This window comes from Nannobrachium achirus, assembly GCF_963921795.1.
Source record: "Nannobrachium achirus genome assembly, chromosome: 1".
Classification (NCBI taxonomy): domain Eukaryota; kingdom Metazoa; phylum Chordata; class Actinopteri; order Myctophiformes; family Myctophidae; genus Nannobrachium; species Nannobrachium achirus.
The window spans coordinates 3,086,497-3,113,310 of record NC_137810.1 but is presented as its reverse complement, the minus strand read 5'-3'; the positions used below and the strand labels follow the sequence as shown (position 1 = coordinate 3,113,310).

The window sequence follows — 26,814 nt, the reverse complement described above, 5'->3', positions numbered from 1 at the left end:
TAACAGCTGGAATGTAAACTTCTTGCTGAAACCAGTGAAGAGATGGAAATGAGAGCTGTAAATGATATGTAGGATATTAATAATACCATATATGTGTTGCTCCACCCAGGTGAAGGTGTAATCATACCATATATGTGGTGCTCCACCCAGGTGAAGGTGTAATCATACCATATATGTGTTGCTCCACCCAGGTGAAGGTGTAATCATACCATATATGTGGTGCTCCACCCAGGTGAAGGTGTAATCATACCATATATGTGGTGCTCCACCCAGGTGAAGGTGGTGTAATATTACCATATATGTCATGCTCCACCCAGGTGAAGGTGGTGTAATCATACCATATATGTGGTGCTCCACCCAGGTGAAGGTGTAATCATACCATATATGTCATGCTCCACCCAGGTGAAGGTGGTGTTATTACCATATATGTCGTGCTCCACCCAGGTGAAGGTGATGTCATAATAATATTACCATATATGTCGTGCTCCACCCAGGTGAAGGTGGTGTTATTACCATATATGTCATGCTCCACCCAGGTGAAGGTGTTATATTACCATATATGTCGTGCTCCACCCAGGTGAAGGTGGTGTTATTACCATATATGTCATGCTCCACCCAGGTGAAGGTGGTGTAATATTACCATATATGTGGTGCTCCACCCAGGTGAAGGTGGTGTTATTACCATATATGTCATGCTCCACCCAGGTGAAGGTGTTATTACCATATATGTCATGCTCCACCCAGGTGAAGGTGTTATTACCATATATGTCGTGCTCCACCCAGGTGAAGGTGTTATATTACCATATATGTCGTGCTCCACCCAGGTGAAGGTGATGTTATATTACCATATATGTCGTGCTCCACCCAGGTGAAGGTGATGTTATATTACCATATATGTCGTGCTCCACCCAGGTGAAGGTGATGTTATATTACCATATATGTCGTGCTCCACCCAGGTGAAGGTGATGTTATATTACCATATATGTCGTGCTCCACCCAGGTGAAGGTGATGTTATATTACCATATATGTCGTGCTCCACCCAGGTGAAGGTGATGTTATATTACCATATATGTCGTGCTCCACCCAGGTGAAGGTGATGTTATATTACCATATATATCGTGCTCCACCCAGGTGAAGGTGATGGCCCCCTCCTTGCTGCTCTCACTGAAGCGCAGCAGGAAGGTTCCTGGACATTTATCACTGAGCAGAGACTTCTCTCTCTCCTTACTGAGGAAACCCATGATGGAGCTGGACGAGAGACATAGAGACACACAGAGAGAGAGAGAGAGAGAGAGAGAGAGAGAGAGAGAGAGAGACATAGAGACACAGAGAGAGAGAGAGAGAGAGAGAGAGAGAGAGAGAGAGAGAGAGAGAGACATAGAGACACACAGAGAGAGAGAGAGAGAGAGAGAGAGAGAGAGAGAGAGACATAGAGACACAGAGAGAGAGAGAGAGAGAGAGAGAGAGAGAGAGAGAGACATAGAGACACAGAGAGAGAGAGAGAGAGAGAGAGAGAGAGAGAGAGAGAGAGAGACATAGAGACACAGAGAGAGAGAGAGAGAGAGAGAGAGAGAGAGAGAGAGAGAGAGACATAGAGACACAGAGAGAGAGAGAGAGAGAGAGAGAGAGAGAGAGAGAGAGAGACATAGAGACACAGAGAGAGAGAGAGAGAGAGAGAGAGAGAGAGAGAGAGACATAGAGACACAGAGAGAGAGAGAAAGAGAGAGAGAGAGAGAGAGAGAGAGACAGAGAGAGAGAGAGAGATCAAATAAGCAGTCAAATAATCGATGGAGAAAAATATGAGGTTAATTCACCCTTTGTCAAGTCCCGCCCGTTGTCCCGCCTCTCTTCGCACCCATTGGTTGCTGTGTCTTGGTGTGACAAAAGTCCTTTCTCTCCATCCACTACCATTGACATTCAGTTGCTTCTTATTGTTATTCTGTGTTCAATTCTCATTTTAAACTTGGTTTCAGTCAAAAGGAGCCTCTCAGGTGCAGCAGAGTGACTGGACATGTTTATAAATGTTTTTATTTGTTTTAGCAAACTCAACATAAAAAAGGCAGAACCAGGGCGGGACAAATCAGTCAGGGACCAATCAGAAAGGCTGGCAAAGGGTGAATTGATTGGTTGATCAATGGGTTAATTGATTGATTGATGACTGACCCATCGTTCCAGATGTGCAGCAGGTGACGTTTGATCAAATCCAGAATGCCTTCGATCCACAACCAGAACGGAAAGCTCTTCTCGTTCACTGTCTGTTGTACACACGCACGCACGCACGCACGCACGCACACACGCACACACACACACACACACACACACACACACACACACACACACACACACACACACACACACACACACACACGGAAGAACAAGAACTTTAATCGGACCTGAGAAAAAGCAACAAAAGCCTAACAAGTTGGCGAGTGTGGAGTGGAGTTTGCATGTTCTCCCCGTGTCTCCTAGGGTAGATACCCTCACAAACCCATGCAGTAATCCTGGTCTCTATACTGCCTCCCCCTGGCCAGCCGGGGCGCCTGATGGAGGGGAAAGGAACTGGTTGGAATAATGTGTTCCTTCCACGCGCTACGTCCAACCGGGGAAACTCCCCCCTGTCAGGTGATAAGAAGCGGCCTGCTCACTCCTCACGCACTGAAGGAAGCATGAGCTCTGTTCAGGGCTCTCCCCAGGTTGGTAGAGAGCAGAGCCCAGGATTACAGCTTGCCTTAGGCAATTGGCACTGGGTGAAAAACAGTTACAAAATTGTGGGATAAAAAAACAAAAAAAAAACAAGATACTTCTGGAAACTCTTCCAACCAATAAGGAGTAGGGGTGAATGTGCTTTTCAACCAATAAGGAGTAGCTTTTCGGCCGCTGGTCCAAGGCTCTGGAACATCTCTACTCTAACTCTGTCCCTCTGCGTTAGATCAGCCCAGTCCATTGGGGTTTTAAATCCTTCCTTAAAACTACTTCGTTCTCTATTGCTTTTAGTTGTATATAGATTTATAACTCTGCACATTTTTGTTCTGTGTCAATGCATATTATTTGTTCAAGTTTCTTTATCGATGCTCTGAATTAGCCCTTCACTAAGCCCCTCACAAAAAAGGCAATCCTTGGCAATCAAGAAGTTATTCTAAGCAAGCATTGGGAGAGGCTTAGTGAAGGGCTAATTGCTTTGTGTTTACCATGTTCAGCACTCTGGTCATCTTTGGGCTGTTGTAAATGGGCTGTACAAATAAAGTTTGATTTGATCTCTAGATCTGCTATTTTCAGAGCACAACATGTATTTTAATTCTACTGGATCTCTTCTCTCTCGTCTAGTTTAAACATTTGGACAAAATTTGAATATATCTAGTCTTTGTGCGTTGTACCTTACAGAACTTGGTCCATGGAATCTGTCCTTCTGGATTCCTCTGGGCCTTGTGACCTGGACGCACACGCACACGCGCACGCGCACACACACACGCACACACACACACACACACACACGCGCACACACATCCAACAGACAGACAGAATAAACAACAGTAAGACTCCCTTAGGGCAAAATTATTTGGGTCTCTAAAGAAAAGTGAAAACGCTGAAAATGGCTGGCACAGCAACAACAAAACGTGATTAAAACATGGCACTAACACTTGGGATGCCATTATTCTTGTAATTATTTGGCTACAGAGTGAGGCCATTCACTTGCACTTTATTTTGAAGATCCACGGAAGCTAAATGTTGTATGTTCCAAACGGAAATAAAAAATTATAACTGCGGCCGACCGTCGCGGCCCAATGTCTCTGTGAGAAAAAAAGGGGTTCTCTGCGATCAAAGCGTTTTTGGAAGTAGATTCCGAGATAAAGCCGTTTCTTTGCAGCGCAATAGGAACATTAAAGATTAAACGCTTGGGATATGACGTTCTTTCGCTCACCAGTGGCTACAGCAGCACCTGTTTACCTGGTAACCATGGTAACCAGCCAACGCGTCCCTGGACGTGATAACGGGGCCATGGCGCTGTACCGCCGGAATTCCTATCACGTTCCTGGATGTAATTGGCATTGGAAGTGTTGAAAGAGTTAAGGCCCATTCCCACTGGGCCAGATAACAGATAAAAAAATATCTTTCTCCAGATATATTTCCATTCAAGTGGATGGTAGATACTAGGGATGGCCAACGGTTAACCGTTACCGTTAAACCGATAAGAAATTGGTTACCGGTAAGCACTAACGGTCAATTTTGACCGATAAAAAAGAAAAGAAAAAGGAAATCAACCCATGTGTCACACCAAAAGCCCCGTACACCAATATCTACGCAACATCAAGTCATCAACCATGCAACTATACGCGCTGTGGTCACACATTTCTGGGACACCAATGTCTGTGTAACATCCATGCATTCACGCAACTGCGAGTCTGCGACGCTGCTTGATTTTGGAGTCGTACACGCTGACTTGTTCAACAAATGCTCCGTCGTCGATTGGATTTTACAAAACAGACCCCCGTCACATTGAATCCTGTTTAACTCTTTGAGTGCCACCTTTTCACCACTAGAGGGCGCCCAGTGGCCATAGAAAATCCCATTTCCCATGCTGGTATATGCTGAAGCCCTGCAGCCATGACATGCCTGAACACTTTCCTTTGTGCATGTACAGGAAGAGGATGAAGTTAGCTTGAAGTTAGCTATTGGCTACCAAGCATTTTAGAAGATCTATTTTCGGCAATTTAGCCACGATTAAACCTTGCACACCTCATGCATGGGAAAAAAACAGAGAAGAATGAGCTCTAAAAAATCCAATGCAATCCTGGATTGCATTGGAGTGGATTTGTGCAGTTTGTTCACAGCTTTCAAACAAAAAAATCCGATTGGAAATCCGTTCAGGCATTCTTGAGATAATAGCCATTATGTTTTACATGTTATGTAAACAAACATGGCTGCCCTGTATGTTAGATGGGGTTGTATGGGGGTGGAACATGCAAAATCGCGATTGAAATCATGTTCACTAGATTTGATGGGGTCCAAAAAAAAAAATTCAAAAAAAAATGTTTCAATTTTTTTTTTTTTTTTTTTTTTTTAATATCCCGAACTAGTTCGGGATAGGCACTCTGGGATGCGATAATATATCCCGAACTAATTCGGGATAGGCACTCAATGAGTTAAGAAGAGCTTAAAACACAACTTTCTAATGTTACATGTTGATGACGTGAGGAACGCTAAAGTCGTCTTGGTTACAGAGTAGGATATGCGAAAATAACACAGCTCAGAGTCGCAAATTCAATGATCGCTGCATCAGCACACACAAAACACGGGCGAGAGAGAAGAAAATTAATGAAATGGACATCACGTTTAGCTGATTCAACCATTCCAAAAGTCATACGATTGAAAGTTATTGCTCTACATGCGAGCATCTCGCTGCGTCTGTTTTGTTAGGCGATAGCCAGGGAGTGCACAGAATGTTAGAGAGGCATGGGCTGAAGGGCCTTTTGGTGGACAATTCTGTTGATAAAAGTTAAGGGCTCCAGCCCCCTTTGCTGTATGTGCGCACGTGCCTGGCGAAAGCGCATCACATTACAGACTGATCATTTCAATCCCACCGTTTCTTTGCAAAAACACATTTCTTTTAGAAAACATTTGTATTCTTGTTTCTCCTAGTTTTATTGTTTGTAATGTGTAAATATGGCACTTTATTATGGGGAAAAAACTGGTGTATTTTCCTTTTTTAAATCGCTAAAATAGCGCATTTTGAACACATTTCCTTAACGGTTAACGGTTAATTAACTGATAAGGCCTTTCGGTTATCGGTTAAGAAAAAATCTCCATTTGGCCATCCCTAGTAGATACAGAAAAAAAATAATATCTGTGGCAGATATTTTTTAATTTTTTAACTCATGCACTGCTTATGACTAGTTTGACGAGTTATATTTATGTGTCCACTCTGCTTATGACGAGTATGACGAGTTTGGGAAAAAAAAGATTTTTTTTTTAATTATTTTTGGACCCCATTAAATCTAGTAAACATGATTTCAATCGCGATTTTGCATGTTCCACCCCCATACAACCCCATCTTTCATACAGGGCAGCCATCTTTGCTTATATCCCACAACCTTAATTAGAATCGCCCCAAAAAATAGTGTGTATGTTTGTCCGTCTGTAACTCCACGTTCAGCAGTTGTTCAATTGTCTAAAAAACATAATACAAAAATCAATAACGCATGTACCTTGCCCAACATCAACTTTATCACCTTCAAATGTGTCTCTACTTCTCATAATCCCCAAATGTTTAAAATATTTTCCCAAATTTTGGCCTGTAGGCGGCTTTGTCCTGTGATGCGATTTACATCACAAATGGGCGTCACCAAGCAGCGCACTCCCAGTCCGGGGGCAATTCCAGAGAGAGCAACATCACAGTCTGTCTGCTTCACACCAAGGGGGGCTAACAGGCACACACACAAAGGGGCCAGGCCCCCGCAGGGGGCTGTAGGCTAGTAACATGTAACACATAATGGCTATTATCTCAAGAATGCCTGAACGAATTTTAAATCGGATTTTTTTGTTTGAAAGCTGTGAACAAACTACACAAACATGGTGCATGATCTGTGCATGGGCGTGCATGATCTGTGCACTATAAATTACATGTAAGTCTATGGAGACCTATGGCGGGATATCAGTATAAAATGGCATTAAAAATGTCAGTAGATGAGTTAATCATGACTAACCCAGCAGTTTATCAGCCAGCATGTTGAGTTGTTCGTAGCTCAGTCCTCTCTTGGTGACGGAGCTGAACTGCCAGCTCAGAATGTCTGACAGCTGAGACCAGGAAGCTGTGGGGGGGTTGACGAAGAAACGCAGGTTCTACCACACACACACACACACACACACACACACACACACACACACACTTCCTTATTCATCTTTATTGTCACTTCACAGGTTTGCAGGTGTAAACACAGTGGGTGAATTGTGTGTGTGTGTGTGTGTGTGTGTGTGTGTGTGTGTGTGTGTGTGTGTGCGTGTGTGTGTGTGTGTGCGTGTGTGTTTGTGCATGTACCTTGGCCTCGGTACACAGCATGTTGTACCAGAGGATGGAGGCCCAGCCACTGGGCAGCTGACTGACATTAGAGATCACCACCACTGGTAGGGACAAGGTCTGGAAGATACATAACATACTGTTATTATAACATACTGTTACTGTTATATACAGTAATATAGACGTTAGAGATCACCACCACTGGTAGGGACAAGGTCTGGAACATACAGTAACATACTGTTATTATATACGGTAACATACTGTTACTGACGTTAGAGATCACCACCACTGGTAGAGACAAGGTCTGGAAGATACAGTAACATACTGTTACTGTTATATACAGTAATATAGACATTAGAGATCACCACCACTGGTAGAGACAAGGTCTGGAAGATACAGTAACATACAGTTACTGTTATATACAGTAACATACAGTTACTGTTATATACAGTAACATACAGTAATATAGACGTTAGAGATCACCACCACTGGTAGAGACAAGGTCTGGAACATACAGTAACATACAGTTACAGTTAGTTTGGGTTCCCAAACTCAGGGCACCCATAAATATTGTTTTAATCCGAGGCACCCCTACATTATAATTTTCACTCCCAGCACCTTATATTTATGGCATATCGTCGTTGTCGGGTGGAAACCTTGTATGTCCAAAACCGTTTGTTTTGTATTTATCATCTATGAAATGTACTAAACTAGTGAAAACAGCGTTGTGTGCTTGTAGATCGGCTGTTTTCACTAGTTTTGTGCGACAGTCTTGTATGATGAAGCAGGGATTTGCTTTGCCAAAAGACGTACACATTTGAAACTTGGAGATACAAGGTTTCTGCCCGACAGTGACGATATTTTAGTGTATATGTTGCGAGCAAAACGTTGAGATAATAGCCATTTTGGTTAGAACTGACTGACAATAACTTTGTACTTTTAAAATTATACTAAATATTTTTTCAAGTGTCCAAATAAATTCCAAATATTATCAAATTACCTCGCGGCACCACAGGGTGCCCCGTCACCCACTTTGAAAACCCCTGATGTACAGTAACATACAGTTAAGGCCCATTCCCACTGGGCAAGATACAGATACAAAATACAGTATGTCTCTGTTGGATGAGATTGGACTATCATCCACTTCAATGGACACAGATATGTTGTATCTGTTGCAGATACAACATATGTGTGTCCAGTGAAGTGGATGGTAGTCCAGTCTCATTCACTTCAATGGAGACATGTATTTTATATCTGTTTCTGGCCCAGTGGGAATGGGCCTTAACTATTATATACTAGATTTATATCTGTTTCTGGCCCAGTGGGAATGGGCCTTAACTATTATATACTAGATTTATATCTGTTTCTGGCCCAGTGGGAATGGGCCTTAACTATTATATACTAGATTTATATCTGTATCTGGCCCCAGTGGGAATGGGCCTTAACTATTATATACTAGATTTATATCTGTTTCTGGCCCAGTGGGAATGGGCCTTAACTATTATATACTAGATTTATATCTGTATCTGGCCCCAGTGGGAATGGGCCTTAACTATTATATACTAGATTTTCAGCCTTCAAACATAGTTCTAAATTTATGTTGCGCTTATAAGATGTCACCAAAGTATGGCCATATCGAGTCTTAAACACTGCTATAACAATGATGTATGTCCATGTGAAGTGTTAGTAGCAGAGGCCACACCTCCAGCTTGATGTCGATCCCTGATTGGCTGAGCTGCAGCTGTGACTCAAAGCAGATGGAATGGAGTTCCTCTGTGACAATGAGAGGACCCTGAAATAGACACAGTCACACACACACGACGTGAAAAACATAGAACTACAAAAAAAACATAGAACTATAACACAACAATAGAACTACAACACAAAAATGGAACTACAACACAACAACATAACTACAACTCAGCTCCAGTAAAAGCTCACCTCATTGGTCCGGTTCCCCGTCACTTTCTGCTCCTTCAGTTGCTGTTATGATGAGAGGAAAAGTGGTCAGTGTTGTTACCAGGTGTTATTTTAACACACCGAGCCATTAAACAATTATTTAATCGCAGAGTGCCGTGCTATTTGTCCTTATTTCGGAAGCTCGGGTAAAAGTAAGCTGAGTAAAAGTAATCAGAGTATTTCCAGTGTTGTTACCAGGTGTCTGAACTCTGCTGCAAGGCTGCCATTGGATTCCTCCATGTTCATCACCTTGGTGTTGGTCCCCAGGATGTTGAACTTACGGAAACTACAATACAAAAGAAAAAAAAGTATATATATATAACGTTACGTAGCATAACATTAATATAACAACAATACTATAACCAACTAGGGAACCGCTCATGTTCTCAACTGCCTTCCCTGTGAATGTGTGTGTGTGTGTGTGTGTGTGTGTGTGTGTGTGTGTGTGTGTGTGTGTGTGTGTGTCAATCCTAGCTCTGGTCCAGATCGTCAGGGCGTTCTCACTGACGCTCTAACAGGCGGCTGACTAACTGACTAGGTGCTAATCGAAAAGAACATCACACAGAACAATACAGTAACTGTTAACTGACCACAATAAAACAACAAGACCATTGACACATTTAACAGGAACAAAAGAGGAACTTACCCTTTCTTTTCAGTGACATCCCTACAAACACACACACACACACACACACACACACACACACACACACACACACACACACACACACACACACACACACACACACACACACACACACACGTTTAGAATAAACATAACGAAAGCTAGCCTGGCGTTGCTCATACTAATTCCTCACTGCGTGTTCCGCCAGGGGGTGGTGTTGTGCAGTCTGGTTTATTAACCAGGCTAAACAAAAGCATGCTTATCAAACACATATTATACTAATAATTGCGACCGTACTATGAGAAACGTCACAGCTTGTCCACGTGTAGACGTGTACACATTTTTACGGTCTATGGTTTTGCCATGCTCTGATGTCACTGTGATGCCATGCCAGTAGGCCTGTCCTCTAAAAATCGACGAATCGACGCGTCGTTTTAAGCCCCCGGAATCGACGCCAATTGTTTGAGTCGAGCCGTCAAAAATATATAATTTTTTTTATCACACCAGTTACTGTGGTGCGGTATGAGAGCGCTGGACTGTGACTGTCATGTAATTCTTATTGAGTCCATACTTCCTACTACTAGACTTAAAAATAAAATCAGTTCACGTGACTTGAAAGTTGCCTTGATCATATGACAGGGAGCTCTTATTTTGAAGTTAACCGCTTGGAGAGGAAATGCGTCAACGTGTTGTTATTCTACTTGAGAGCTGGCCAAAGAAGCAGCAGAGCCAGCGCGATGCGCTTTCACTTTCACTGCCGTGGGTGTGTAGTGGTCTCAGACTCAGGCTGAGGAATAGCGACGGGCGAACTGTTTTCTTTTTATTATCTCGCACCAGATCGGCAACATAGCTCTTTTGATACAGCAGCGGTGCTCTGAGAAAATACAACTTGTGGAAATAATACACGACATGCTGTCAAAGAGATGCATTATTCTCTCCTCCGTTGTTCTACTCTGCTCCACAATTCACAATTACACACGGCTGGACGCAATCTTATCGTCATTAATGTCCAGTGTCCACCGCTATCATGTCTCAATATGCACGGTAGTTCATGGATCTAATTCACTTTAAAGGCTTAAAACATATTGCTGTTTTATTGTATTACGTTGATGTGGTTTAAAAGCTTAAAGCACCACTTTTTTTTCCTTTTTTTTCCCTTTTTTTTACATAAACGATTCGTCGACGCGTCGGATTAACCCCCGCGACTCGAATCGACTTGATAAATCCTGCGTCGAGGACAGCCCTAGATGCCAGGCGAACCACTCTAACAGAATGGGTTTTCCCCTCTGACATCACGCTCTGGCTTCACTGTGATGTCAGACTAATAGAATCCCTTTTATGCCCATATATGGGGTTTGCATTAGGGGGGAACCGGCACTGTGTCTGCAACACAGTCGGAGGCACAGACAGATACAGAAATCTCCATAATGGGCATAAAGGGATACAGACAAACAGGCAAACAGATGGTCAAAACGGGTCCTACACCGGCACTGTGTATGCAGACATTCAGATATCTCCATATATGGGCATGATATATCCATATATCAGCATAAAATGGACGCAGATAAACAGATATCTCCATATATGGGCATAAAATGGATGCAGAATCACAAAGATCTCCATATACAGGCATAAAAGGGACACAGACAGACAAATACAGAGATCTCCATATATGGGCATAACATGGACGCAGATAGACAGATATCTCCATATATGGGCATATATGGGCCTAAAATGGACCCAGAACTGTATCTGCAGTGATCTCCATATATGGACATAAAATGGACACAGACTGACAGACAGATCCAGATATCTCCATATATGGGCATAAATGGACACAGGCAAACAGATGGCAGTGATGTCATTCGTGCGCATCCTGCATCAAAAACTCATTCAAGTCGCCCAGGGACTCATTCATGTCATGGTCCTGGGGTCCCGGGGATGCGCCTCCATTGGAGTCCATGTTAAAATAATTTACCGGGTCGCGGTAAAAGAAAAACATTTTAAAATTCCACAGACACCACCATTGTTCATGGGTGAAAGCATCCTACTTTACCCTACGTTAACTCAAATAAAATCCACGTAGAAAGTCTTAAACAGGCGATAGAAACGTCAATGTTTTGATTCCACCGACGTCCGACGCCATTTTGCGCGCCCAAATTCATTAGGGGCACATGTTTTAGTAGTTTTAGTAGTTCTAAGTTCAAACATTAGCCAAATTGTAAAATAAATATAAGAAATAGGCAAACATTTTGAAAATAGCCGATCTACAAGCTCACAGCGCTCGAAAACATTGTATTGAGGACTCATAAAACTTTTCTGGGACCCATTTGAATGACCACCTGTGGGTCCCGGGACCCATTACATTGAAAACCTAGTAACATCACTGAGATGGTCAAAACGGGTCCTATGACAACAGGTATAATGGGGTTTGCATTAAAGGGCGGGGCATTCATTCCCTATTTACATTGTTCCCGAGTTGGCCAGGTCGCCGACTAGACGCTCAGCGTCTAGTATTAATAATGCCCTGTGATGCCAGGGGGAACAAATCTCTTTCATGCCCATAAATGGAGATCCCTGATGTCCACATCACTGTGGTGTGACCTCACCCTTTAGGGTGAGGTCGCTTGTCGCCCTGAGGTGTCTTATACTAGTAATAATAACAACAATACATTATTAGCATATTTTAACATATATTAGCATATATTAACATATATTAGCATATATTAACGTACTTGTCAAAAGAAACCTTCACTTTGAGTTGGTAGTTGAACTCCTGCAGCTTCACCAGAAACCTGGAGCAAAGAGAAATGAAGCACAGCGTTAGTTTATGAAGGACACATGAGTCCCAGCAGTCAGTCAGATCCTTTCCTATTCCTCCTAATCATTAAATCACACTGTCTAATCCAACCAGAGCTCTCGCTTAGTAAGGGAGGCTCCTTTAAATACTTGTGCTTGTATACTAATACTTGTATTCACTATAGCTCTGCTGGTCTTTGATCCAAAGCTTCGGATCTGCTGCTGCTGCTGCTTTGCTGCCTCCTCCTCCACCCCAGCCTCCACCTTTTGATCAGAGTACTTGGGATTTATGTCTGCTGATTCAAGCTAAAATATCAATGTACTTTTTTTTTGTGCATTCCCTGATTTAGCCTATCAGGCCGCTTGGACAAAATTCTGGGATCATCTCAGAACATGGAGCCCTTTAACAACCATTTGTTGCAATAAATGGTTCAATCTACTCTGACGTGAGGGTTCCTGACCTAACTGTCTTTATAAAAAACACTGTAGCTGTGTGCGTGCAAATGTGTGTGTATGTATGTGTGTGTGTGTGTGTGTGTGTGTGCATGTGTGCGTATGCGTGCGTGTGCGTGCGTGCGTGTGTGTGTGTGCATATGTGTGAGTGTGTGTGTGTGTGTGTGTGTGTGTGTGTGTATGTATGTGTGCATGTGTGTGTGCGTGCACACTGACCTCAGCTTCACAGTGAACTGCACTCCCGTCTTCAACACCAGAGGGCGCTGTGGGTGAGTTGGCATGCAGGGCTGTCTCTCTACCACCATGGAACTACACACACACACACAGGCACGCACGCACACACACACACACACACACACACACACACACACACACACACAGACACACACACACACACACACACACACACACACACACACACAAACATACACACACCAGTGGGGGAAGTTGCGCAGAATTAAGAATGTTCTTACCTTAATAAACATTGTCATACATACTGTATGGTTCCTGTCGCTAGTTTAAAGTCTTGTTTCAATGACCATGATATGCATTTTGTGAACATAATATGGTCCCATTTATTTTAGAATTGATGATAAAGCTGGGTATGCTGTAGGAGGTGTAATACCGTACTTAGCCAGTAGGGTGATATAGAGGTGTAATACTGTACTTGGCCAGTAGGGTGTTGTTAAATAAGTGTAATACCATACTTGGCCAGCAGGCTGTTGAACAGGGTGTTATAGAGGTGTAATACCGTACTTGGTCAGTAGGGTGGTATAGAGGTGTAATACTGTACTTGGCCAGCAGGGTGGTATAGAGGTGTAATACTGTACTTGGCCAGCAGGGTGGTATAGAGGTGTAATACCGTACTTGGCCAGCTGGGTGGAGTAGAGGTGTAATACCGTACTTGGCCAGCAGGGTGGTATAGAGGTGTAATACCGTACTTGGCCAGCAGGGTGGTATAGAGGTGTAATACCGTACTTGGCCAGCAGGGTGGTATAGAGGTGTAATACCGTACTTGGCCAGCAGGGTGGTATAGAGGTGTAATACCGTACTTGGCCAGTAGGGTGGTATATAGAGGTGTAATACCGTACTTGGCCAGCTGGGTGGTGTAGAGGTGTAATACCGTACTTGGCCAGCAGGCTGTTGAACAGCTCCAGGGCCTTGTCCTCAAGGAAGCTCTTCTGCAGGACGATGGGGTCCTGGTCGTACGTGAACTTCTGCTGCAGCTCCTGGAGCTTCTTGAGCTGCTGGCGGACCTGAGAGACGCTCTCTGCTACCTCGGTGAACCTGATGGACACATAGAAGAAACACCTGAGGAGATATAGAGGACAACATGTCTCTCTGCTACCTCTGTGTGGACCTGAGGAGATATAGAGGACAACCTGTCTCTCTGCTACCTCTGTGTGGACCTGAGGAGATATAGAGGACAACCTGTCTCTCTGCTACCTCTGTGTGGACCTGAGGAGATATAGAGGACAACCTGTCTCTCTGCTACCTCTGTGTGAACCTGAGGAGATATAGAGGACAACCTGTCTCTCTGAGGAGACATAGAGGACAACCTGTCTCTCTGCTACCTCTGTGAACATGAGGAGATATAGAGGACAACCTGTCTCTCTGCTACCTCTGTGTGAACCTGAGGAGATATAGAGGACAACCTGTCTCTCTGAGGAGACATAGAGGACAACCTGTCTCTCTGCTACCTCTGTGAACATGAGGAGATATAGAGGACAACCTGACTCTCTGCTACCTCTGTGTGAACCTGAGGAGACATAGAGGACAACCTGTCTCTCTGCTACCTCTGTGTGAACCTGATGGACACATAGAGGACAACCTGTCTCTCTGCTACCTCTGTGTGAACCTGAGGAGATATAGAGGACAACCTGTCTCTCTGCTACCTCTGTGTGGACCTGAGGAGATATAGAGGACAACCTGTCTCTCTGCTACCTCTGTGTGAACCTGAGGAGATATAGAGGACAACCTGTCTCTCTGCTACCTCTGTGTGAACCTGAGGAGATATAGAGGACAACCTGTCTCTCTGCTACCTCTGTGTGGACCTGAGGAGATATAGAGGACAACCTGTCTCTCTGCTACCTCTGTGTGAACCTGAGGAGATATAGAGGACAACCTGTCTCTCTGCTACCTCTGTGTGGACCTGAGGAGATATAGAGGACAACCTGTCTCTCTGCTACCTCTGTGTGAACCTGAGGAGATATAGAGGACAACCTGTCTCTCTGCTACCTCTGTGGACCTGAGGAGATATAGAGGACAACCTGTCTCTCTGCTACCTCTGTGTGGACCTGAGGAGATATAGAGGACAACCTGTCTCTCTGCTACCTCTGTGGACCTGAGGAGATATAGAGGACAACCTGTCTCTCTGCTACCTCTGTGTGGACCTGAGGAGATATAGAGGACAACCTGTCTCTCTGCTACCTCTGTGGACCTGAGGAGATATAGAGGACAACCTGTCTCTCTGCTACCTCTGTGGACCTGAGGAGATATAGAGGACAACATGTCTCTCTGCTACCTCTGTGGACCTGAGGAGATATAGAGGACAACATGTCTCTCTGCTACCTCTGTGTGAACCTGAGGAGATATAGAGGACAACCTGTCTCTCTGCTACCTCTGTGGACCTGAGGAGATATAGAGGACAACCTGTCTCTCTGCTACCTCTGTGTGAACCTGAGGAGATATAGAGGACAACCTGTCTCTCTGCTACCTCTGTGTGGACCTGAGGAGATATAGAGGACAACCTGTCTCTCTGCTAGCTCTGTGGACCTGAGGAGATATAGAGGACAACCTGTCTCTCTGCTACCTCTGTGTGAACCTGAGGAGATATAGAGGACAACCTGTCTCTCTGCTACCTCTGTGTGGACCTGAGGAGATATAGAGGACAACCTGTCTCTCTGCTACCTCTGTGGACCTGAGGAGATATAGAGGACAACCTGTCTCTCTGCTACCTCTGTGTGGACCTGAGGAGATATAGAGGACAACCTGTCTCTCTGCTACCTCTGTGTGGACCTGATGGACACATAGAGGACAACCTGTCTCTCTGCTACCTCTGTGTGAACCTGAGGAGATATAGAGGACACACTGAGGCCATGGCTACACAGAGCTGGATATTTCATATATCCCGGTTTTTCAGATATCCACATAGAAAAATATCTAGGTCCACACGACAAAGATATCTAGGTCTAACAAGCACACACACAGTAAAGTCTTCAGAGATATCCGGGTACTGTGTCTACACAGATCCAGTGAATCGGATATTTTTCAATCTCTCCACTTATTCATCCGGTTTAAAAAATATCCAGCTTCGCGGCCAAATATCATTCAAAGGTACAGTACCATTGGGAGGTCCTATCATTTAAAGGTACAGTACCATTGGGAGGTCCTATCATTTAAAGGGACAGTAGCAGTTCATTGGGAGGTCCTATCATTTAAAGGAACAGTACGAGCTCATTGGGAGGGCCTATCATTTAAAGGAACAGTACAAGCTCATTGGGAGGTCCTATCATTTAAAGGTATAGTACCATTGGGAGGTCCTATCATTTAAAGGGACAGTACCAGTTCTGCAGCTGGTCCACACAGGCGTTGGGGGGTCCTCCGATGCAGGCGATCTGCTGTCTCTGTTTCCACTCAGGTAGTTCCTCGTCCAGGAGGTCACATGACACAGACTGGACCAATGAGAGCACCTCCCCGAGATGGCACACCACCTCCTGCAATTCGTTAAATACAAATTTAATTTAATTTCATTTAATCCAACATTAACAATGTTGTTTATCTGCTCAGAAAGTAGCACATTCTGTTATGAGCGGGAAACAGCTCAAACCTGAAATGAGAAAAAAACAATGTATTTCCTGGTTTTCCCCATGCGCAACAACCCCCATCTATGGACACTGAGATGTGGGCGTGGCCTTGCAAAAATGGGTCTGGAATTACATGGGAAAACAGAAAACAATCGGATAAAAAGGATTCTTATTAACTCTTTTAGGCCTAACCTATAGTTAGGCCCGAATCCGAAATTAGCCTACAACAACAAATATGTTGATACATACTGTACATGTACTGTAAGCCCCTCCCATACACTAAAATGTGTACCCGGCCTGAATGGGTTAACTCATACCCTGCCAAAAAAGAAGTTTCTATGATAAAAACGTCTTTAAAACGTCTTTTTCACTATGGACCTCCCTGCCAGACGTCTTCTGAACGTCTTTTAAAAAAAAAAAAAAAAAAAAAAAATTGAAAAAATATTTTTTGAAAAAAAAAAATTTGGACCTCCAACAGTGTACTAGGCATGATCGCGATCGCGAAATTGCATGTTTAACCCCCATACCAACCCCATCTTTCAAACATGGCAGCCATGTTTGTTTACATTTGAAGAAAACATAAGGGCTCCTTTCTCCTGAATGCCTGAACGGATTTCCAAGCGGATTTTTTTGTTTGAAAGCTGTGAAAAGCATGCACATGCATAGTGCATGATCTGTGCACGAATGTGTGCACCAGCGTGCACACTATTTTTTTAACCCTTTGTTGGCGAACCGGCAATATAAGAGGTCATCCCACTTTAAATATGGCACCGACTGAGTTAAAGAACACGGAGGATACAGGTAATTATAGAACGCTGTACCGTATTTAGACAGGAGTGAGACTTTATTAAGCACTTTGCTTGTGAAATCTGAATGTTGGTGTAGTTGTCGGGGGTTAAATAAGTCGCTCTGCCCGAACCCATGTATACCCAGGAACATGATAGTCAGGGTCTCTACGACCAAGCACCCAGGAACATGATAGTCAGGGTCTCTACCACCAAGCACCCAGGAACATGATAGTCAGGGTCTCTACCACCAAGCACCCAGGAACATGATAGTCAGGGTCTCTACGACTAAGCACCCAGGAACATGATAGTCAGGGTCTCTACGACTAAGCACCCAGGAACATGATAGTCAGGGTCTCTACCACCAAGCACCCAGGAACATGATAGTCAGGGTCTCTACCACCAAGCACCCAGGAACATGATAGTCAGGGTCTCTACGACTAAGCACCCAGGAACATGATAGTCAGGGTCTCTACGACTAAGCACCCAGGAACATGATAGTCAGGGTCTCTACGACTAAGCACCCAGGAACATGATAGTCAGGGTCTCTACCACCAAGCACCCAGGAACATGATAGTCAGGGTCTCTACCACCAAGCACCCAGGAACATGATAGTCAGGGTCTCTACCACCAAGCACCCAGGAACATGATAGTCAGGGTCTCTACGACTAAGCACCCAGGAACATGATAGTCAGGGTCTCTACGACTAAGCACCCAGGAACATGATGGTCAGGGTCTCTACGACTAAGCACCCAGGAACATGATAGTCAGGGTCTCTACCACCAAGCACCCAGGAACATGATAGTCAGGGTCTCTACCACCAAGCACCCAGGAACATGATAGTCAGGGTCTCTACCACCAAGCACCCAGGAACATGATGGTCAGGGTCTCTACGACCAAGCACCCAGGAACATGATAGTCAGGGTCTCTACGACTAAGCACCCAGGAACATGATGGTCAGGGTCTCTACCACCAAGCACCCAGGAACATGATGGTCAGGGTCTCTACCACCAAGCACCCAGGAACATGATAGTCAGGGTCTCTACCACCAAGCACCCAGGAACATGATGGTCAGGGTCTCTACCACCAAGCACCCAGGAACATGATAGTCAGGGTCTCTACGACTAAGCACCCAGGAACATGATGGTCAGGGTCTCTACGACTAAGCACCCAGGAACATGATGGTCAGGGTCTCTACGACTAAGCACCCAGGAACATGATGGTCAGGGTCTCTACGACTAAGCACCCAGGAACATGATAGTCAGGGTCTCTACGACTAAGCACCCAGGAACATGATGGTCAGGGTCTCTACGACTAAGCACCCAGGAACATGATAGTCAGGGTCTCTACGACTAAGCACCCAGGAACATGATGGTCAGGGTCTCTACGACTAAGCACCCAGGAACATGATAGTCAGGGTCTCTACGACTAAGCACCCAGGAACATGATGGTCAGGGTCTCTACCACCAAGCACCCAGGAACATGATAGTCAGGGTCTCTACCACCAAGCACCCAGGAACATGATAGTCAGGGTCTCTACCACCAAGCACCCAGGAACATGATGGTCAGGGTCTCTACCACCAAGCACCCAGGAACATGATAGTCAGGGTCTCTACCACCAAGCACCCAGGAACATGATAGTCAGGGTCTCTACGACTAAGCACCCAGGAACATGATAGTCAGGGTCTCTACGACTAAGCACCCAGGAACATGATGGTCAGGGTCTCTACGACCAAGCACCCAGGAACATGATGGTCAGGGTCTCTACGACTAAGCACCCAGGAACATGATAGTCAGGGTCTCTACGACCAAGCACCCAGGAACATGATAGTCAGGGTCTCTACGACTAAGCACCCAGGAACATGATGGTCAGGGTCTCTACGACTAAGCACCCAGGAACATGATAGTCAGGGTCTCTACGACTAAGCACCCAGGAACATGATAGTCAGGGTCTCTACGACTAAGCACCCAGGAACATGATAGTCAGGGTCTCTACGACTAAGCACCCAGGAACATGATAGTCAGGGTCTCTATGACTAAGCACCCAGGAACATGATAGTCAGGGTCTCTACGACTAAGCACCCAGGAACATGATAGTCAGGGTCTCTACGACTAAGCACCCAGGAACATGATAGTCAGGGTCTCTACGACCAAGCACCCAGGAACATGATAGTCAGGGTCTCTACCACCAAGCACCCAGGAACATGATAGTCAGGGTCTCTACGACTAAGCACCCAGGAACATGATAGTCAGGGTCTCTACGACCAAGCACCCAGGAACATGATGGTCAGGGTCTCTACCACCAAGCACCCAGGAACATGATGGTCAGGGTCTCTACGACCAAGCACCCAGGAACATGATGGTCAGGGTCTCTACCACCAAGCACCCAGGAACATGATAGTCAGGGTCTCTACCACCAAGCACCCAGGAACATGATAGTCAGGGTCTCTACCACCAAGCACCCAGGAACATGATGGTCAGGGTCTCTACCACCAAGCACCCAGGAACATGATAGTCAGGGTCTCTACCACCAAGCACCCAGGAACATGATGGTCAGGGTCTCTACCACCAAGCACCCAGGAACATGATGGTCAGGGTCTCTACCACCAAGCACCCAGGAACATGATAGTCAGGGTCTCTACCACCAAGCACCCAGGAACATGATAGTCAGGGTCTCTACCACCAAGCACCCAGGAACATGATAGTCAGGGTCTCTACCACCAAGCACCCAGGAACATGATAGTCAGGGTCTCTACCACCAAGCACCCAGGAACATGATAGTCAGGGTCTCTACGACTAAGCACCCAGGAACATGATAGTCAGGGTCTCTACGACTAAGCACCCAGGAACATGATAGTCAGGGTCTCTACCACCAAGCACCCAGGAACATGATAGTCAGGGTCTCTACGACTAAGCACCCAGGAACATGATAGTCAGGGTCTCTACGACTAAGCACCCAGGAACATGATAGTCAGGGTCTCTACCACCAAGCACCCAGGAACATGATAGTCAGGGTCTCTACGACTAAGCACCCAGGAACATGATAGTCAGGGTCTCTACGACTAAGCACCCAGGAACATGATAGTCAGGGTCTCTACGACTAAGCACCCAGGAACATGATAGTCAGGGTCTCTACGACTAAGCACCCAGGAACATGATGGTCAGGGTCTCTACGACTAAGCACCCAGGAACATGATAGTCAGGGTCTCTACGACTAAGCACCCAGGAACATGATGGTCAGGGTCTCTACGACTAAGCACCCAGGAACATGATAGTCAGGGTCTCTACGACTAAGCACCCAGGAACATGATAGTCAGGGTCTCTACGACTAAGCACCCAGGAACATGATGGTCAGGGTCTCTACCACCAAGCACCCAGGAACATGATAGTCAGGGTCTCTACCACTAAGCACCCAGGAACATGATAGTCAGGGTCTCTACGACTAAGCACCCAGGAACATGATAGTCAGGGTCTCTACGACTAAGCACCCAGGAACATGATAGTCAGGGTCTCTACGACTAAGCACCCAGGAACATGATGGTCAGGGTCTCTACCACCAAGCACCCAGGAACATGATAGTCAGGGTCTCTACCACTAAGCACCCAGGAACATGATAGTCAGGGTCTCTACCACCAAGCACCCAGGAACATGATAGTCAGGGTCTCTACCACCAAGCACCCAGGAACATGATGGTCAGGGTCTCTACCACCAAGCACCCAGGAACATGATAGTCAGGGTCTCTACCACCAAGCACCCAGGAACATGATAGTCAGGGTCTCTACCACCAAGCACCCAGGAACATGATGGTCAGGGTCTCTACGACCAAGCACCCAGGAACATGATGGTCAGGGTCTCTACGACTAAGCACCCAGGAACATGATAGTCAGGGTCTCTACGACTAAGCACCCAGGAACATGATAGTCAGGGTCTCTACGACTAAGCACCCAGGAACATGATGGTCAGGGTCTCTACGACTAAGCACCCAGGAACATGATAGTCAGGGTCTCTACCACCAAGCACCCAGGAACATGATGGTCAGGGTCTCTACGACCAAGCACCCAGGAACATGATGGTCAGGGTCTCTACGACTAAGCACCCAGGAACATGATGGTCAGGGTCTCTACGACCAAGCACCCAGGAACATGATGGTCAGGGTCTCTACGACCAAGCACCCAGGAACATGATGGTCAGGGTCTCTACGACCAAGCACCCAGGAACATGATAGTCAGGGTCTCTACGACTAAGCACCCAGGAACATGATGGTCAGGGTCTCTACGACTAAGCACCCAGGAACATGATAGTCAGGGTCTCTACGACCAAGCACCCAGGAACATGATAGTCAGGGTCTCTACGACCAAGCACCCAGGAACATGATAGTCAGGGTCTCTACGACTAAGCACCCAGGAACATGATGGTCAGGGTCTCTACGACTAAGCACCCAGGAACATGATAGTCAGGGTCTCTACGACTAAGCACCCAGGAACATGATAGTCAGGGTCTCTACGACTAAGCACCCAGGAACATGATAGTCAGGGTCTCTACGACCAAGCACCCAGGAACATGATGGTCAGGGTCTCTACGACTAAGCACCCAGGAACATGATAGTCAGGGTCTCTACCACCAAGCACCCAGGAACATGATAGTCAGGGTCTCTACGACTAAGCACCCAGGAACATGATAGTCAGGGTCTCTACGACTAAGCACCCAGGAACATGATAGTCAGGGTCTCTACGACTAAGCACCCAGGAACATGATGGTCAGGGTCTCTACGACTAAGCACCCAGGAACATGATAGTCAGGGTCTCTACGACTAAGCACCCAGGAACATGATAGTCAGGGTCTCTACGACTAAGCACCCAGGAACATGATGGTCAGGGTCTCTACGACTAAGCACCCAGGAACATGATAGTCAGGGTCTCTACCACCAAGCACCCAGGAACATGATAGTCAGGGTCTCTACGACTAAGCACCCAGGAACATGATAGTCAGGGTCTCTACGACTAAGCACCCAGGAACATGATAGTCAGGGTCTCTACCACCAAGCACCCAGGAACATGATAGTCAGGGTCTCTACGACTAAGCACCCAGGAACATGATAGTCAGGGTCTCTACGACTAAGCACCCAGGAACATGATGGTCAGGGTCTCTACGACTAAGCACCCAGGAACATGATAGTCAGGGTCTCTACGACTAAGCACCCAGGAACATGATAGTCAGGGTCTCTACGACTAAGCACCCAGGAACATGATGGTCAGGGTCTCTACCACCAAGCACCCAGGAACATGATAGTCAGGGTCTCTACCACTAAGCACCCAGGAACATGATAGTCAGGGTCTCTACCACCAAGCACCCAGGAACATGATAGTCAGGGTCTCTACCACCAAGCACCCAGGAACATGATGGTCAGGGTCTCTACCACCAAGCACCCAGGAACATGATAGTCAGGGTCTCTACCACCAAGCACCCAGGAACATGATAGTCAGGGTCTCTACGACCAAGCACCCAGGAACATGATGGTCAGGGTCTCTACGACCAAGCACCCAGGAACATGATAGTCAGGGTCTCTACGACTAAGCACCCAGGAACATGATGGTCAGGGTCTCTACGACTAAGCACCCAGGAACATGATAGTCAGGGTCTCTACGACCAAGCACCCAGGAACATGATAGTCAGGGTCTCTACGACTAAGCACCCAGGAACATGATAGTCAGGGTCTCTACCACCAAGCACCCAGGAACATGATAGTCAGGGTCTCTACGACTAAGCACCCAGGAACATGATAGTCAGGGTCTCTATGACTAAGCACCCAGGAACATGATAGTCAGGGTCTCTACGACCAAGCACCCAGGAACATGATGGTCAGGGTCTCTACGACCAAGCACCCAGGAACATGATGGTCAGGGTCTCTACGACCAAGCACCCAGGAACATGATAGTCAGGGTCTCTACGACCAAGCACCCAGGAACATGATAGTCAGGGTCTCTACGACCAAGCACCCAGGAACATGATAGTCAGGGTCTCTACGACCAAGCACCCAGGAACATGATAGTCAGGGTCTCTACGACCAAGCACCCAGGAACATGATGGTCAGGGTCTCTACGACTAAGCACCCAGGAACATGATAGTCAGGGTCTCTACGACTAAGCACCCAGGAACATGATAGTCAGGGTCTCTACGACTAAGCACCCAGGAACATGATGGTCAGGGTCTCTACGACTAAGCACCCAGGAACATGATGGTCAGGGTCTCTACGACTAAGCACCCAGGAACATGATAGTCAGGGTCTCTACGACTAAGCACCCAGGAACATGATAGTCAGGGTCTCTACGACTAAGCACCCAGGAACATGATAGTCAGGGTCTCTACGACTAAGCACCCAGGAACATGATGGTCAGGGTCTCTACGACTAAGCACCCAGGAACATGATGGTCAGGGTCTCTACGACTAAGCACCCAGGAACATGATGGTCAGGGTCTCTACCACCAAGCACCCAGGAACATGATAGTCAGGGTCTCTACCACCAAGCACCCAGGAACATGATAGTCAGGGTCTCTACGACCAAGCACCCAGGAACATGATAGTCAGGGTCTCTACGACCAAGCACCCAGGAACATGATAGTCAGGGTCTCTACCACCAAGCACCCAGGAACATGATAGTCAGGGTCTCTACGACTAAGCACCCAGGAACATGATAGTCAGGGTCTCTACCACCAAGCACCCAGGAACATGATGGTCAGGGTCTCTACGACTAAGCACCCAGGAACATGATGGTCAGGGTCTCTACGACTAAGCACCCAGGAACATGATAGTCAGGGTCTCTACCACCAAGCACCCAGGAACATGATAGTCAGGGTCTCTACCACCAAGCACCCAGGAACATGATAGTCAGGGTCTCTACGACTAAGCGTGACCTAAAAAGGGCTAAAATTGCTTTGGAAAACCCGGCCAATGTCAATTACACATCACCTACGGTAGTTCTCTACAACACTACACACAATGTTCAGTTGTTGCACAAACATCTCACATAAAATCTCTTAACTCTCCTACTGCCAGATTATTTATTTATTTATTGGGTCTGGTGCCATCAAAAAGCGGCTTACCTTTCCGACGTTATAGTAGATAGACAGACATTTATTTATTTATTTTTGATTGTGCAATAGTGCACTTTGGTCTGCCAGGCAGCAGAGGGCGGCGTCATGCGAGAATGAATGTGAATTTGCCTGTTATGTGTTGCCGTACATTCAGACCAGTCACTGGCCACAGAGCCTTACAGCCAGAGGAAATCAACAAGGAAGTGAATTGGTCTCCGTTGATGTTAACGCATAATGGATTTTTTACACCATCACCGCGGAAAATGTGGCGGTGCGACCCCTCATCAGCTTCAACAAGGTAAACGAACGAACGAACAAACGCGAACGAGCGCCGTATTGGCGCGGAGGTCTCTTGAGAATTGGGGCGAACAGGAACGTCCAAAGCAGTAGGGGAGTTAAGCGTAAACCTACAACACAAAAATGTTCAAATATCTACAAACTCAGGTCTGATGTCAAATACACATCACCTTGTTGTCTAACACTACACACTCACACACAAGGGAGAACATTGCAGAGGCCCTCTGGCCAGACAGGAACCGGAGGCGTGATGCCTAAATCATGTACTGAAATAAAAATGTGAAACTATGAAAAAAGTAGGCCTAGTGCAGGGCTCGAGACTAAGGGACTCCCGAAGTCCCGGGGACGTAAAAATATATATTTGGGACGCAAATGAATCTCCCCTGGGACGCAGACGGGACGTAGAGGATTTTTTTGAGCCAATGGCGCATATCAATGTCACTGCTCAAACCATGGTGTGCAAACTCGCAGCATGAGACTCACAGAAAATGAATATGATGTAAACAGAATGTTTAAGAAGTTACCACAGGCAGTGCTGATCATCCTTTTAAGGTAGAACTTAGTTGCTAAAATGCTGCGCTATTTGAAGAGATTAACCAGCAAAATGAGGCAGAGAACAGACTGTCAATCTGGGTTACAACTAGTGGAAAATAGCCGATCTACAAGCTGTGGCTGAGAGATAAATCTTAGCATCCCCGCCCCGGCGCCCCCTGCTTCGCCACATAAAGAGTAACGTTATATGATTTGGATTGTGATTATTAATGAAAATGTAAAACGGAACGCGATGTCAACGCACCAAGCACAGACACATAGCCTACGTTTAGTGAGCAGCACGAGCAGTTTGAATATAGGAGTAGGACACATTGTAAGTAAATCAACGGTTTGTTTAACTTTTGTCATCTCTATAAACCTATAGCCTATATTCCCAAATACAAGACGTTACTTATGTTCGTCTAATCAACTTCATCGCAACCAGCCGTGCAAGCTGGCATTCATTTCACAGAGTTCCCGTGCTGTGTGGCGGCTTATTTTCTCCAGTAATCGTCTCTTATTTAACTCTCAAAAACAACAAGTCCGCTCATAATAAATAACTCCATTTCAGCTACAGTTCATCTGAACCGCTTGCTGTGAAGCACAACGGACCCAAAAAGCAGAATGCACACGTCTCCACTCGATCAAGCATGGCACTGGTTATACTTCTTTCAGTACGACGGTGTTGTGCGGTGCGGTGAGCATATAGACGATCTAAAAGCCCTCAAAGCCCCGAGGATGCGTCTAGTTGTAGGCTTGTAGATTAACGCGCAACACGTTCGTACGGACAAGGTTACGATTTCAAAATAAAACATGTGTTGAACTAGAAGTGCACTCTGTCGAGGTGCAAACTTGCACCATGTACAGTACGTATAGGCCATGTATGGCCTACTTATGTGCCAGCAGAGTGCATAAGAGTCAATAAGACACAACAGCAGTGACAACACAGCAATACATTTGGGGAGGAAGTCTTACATGTTATGCCCTAGTAGCCCTACCCTAGTAGCCCTACCCTAGTAGCCCTACCCGGCCCAAAATGTCACTATTAACTCCATATAAGGGCATTCCCAGTTGATGACCTGTTAGGGCAACCACACTATTGCAATCCCTTGTATGCCCATATATAGGGGTCCCTGATGTCATCAATATTAAGCCCATATCTGGGAGTGCCCATATATAGACATATTGTGTCAGTCTCATGTGGTCTATGATGTCAAACATCTATGATGTCAGATGTTAGTCATTTCCATATTTCATGTCAGTGTACCCTAAAAATTACAGGTATTTGGCTGCGGACCCCCATCTCAAAATATGTTGTTCCAGGGACCCCCAGAAGCAGACATTTGAGTTAGAAAAGTTTTCTTCAAAATATATTTTCACAATTAAAAAAAATAAAAAATAGCATATCTACAAGCTCACAGTGTGGCACTTGGTACCGCGCTGTGAGCTTTTATA

General features: G+C 45.8%; 1 protein-coding gene across 3 annotated transcripts in view; it reads right to left on the bottom strand.

Moving 5' to 3' along the window:
- stat1a (signal transducer and activator of transcription 1a) overlaps positions 1–26,814 on the bottom strand; it is a 59,979-nt gene that overhangs the window by 13,234 nt on the left and 19,931 nt on the right. For all 3 annotated transcript variants that reach the window (XM_080734355.1, XM_080734354.1, XM_080734356.1), the window contains exons 8-20: positions 16,414–16,565; positions 13,978–14,136; positions 13,066–13,158; positions 12,333–12,392; positions 9,619–9,639; positions 9,168–9,258; positions 8,955–8,996; positions 8,716–8,805; positions 7,035–7,133; positions 6,703–6,838; positions 3,376–3,431; positions 2,165–2,256; positions 1,110–1,249 (exon numbers count right to left, since the gene is read on the bottom strand). In XM_080734355.1, the coding sequence (XP_080590481.1) occupies positions 1,110–1,249; positions 2,165–2,256; positions 3,376–3,431; positions 6,703–6,838; positions 7,035–7,133; positions 8,716–8,805; positions 8,955–8,996; positions 9,168–9,258; positions 9,619–9,639; positions 12,333–12,392; positions 13,066–13,158; positions 13,978–14,136; positions 16,414–16,565 (1,231 nt within the window). The remainder of the gene's footprint in view (positions 1–1,109; positions 1,250–2,164; positions 2,257–3,375; positions 3,432–6,702; positions 6,839–7,034; positions 7,134–8,715; positions 8,806–8,954; positions 8,997–9,167; positions 9,259–9,618; positions 9,640–12,332; positions 12,393–13,065; positions 13,159–13,977; positions 14,137–16,413; positions 16,566–26,814) is intronic.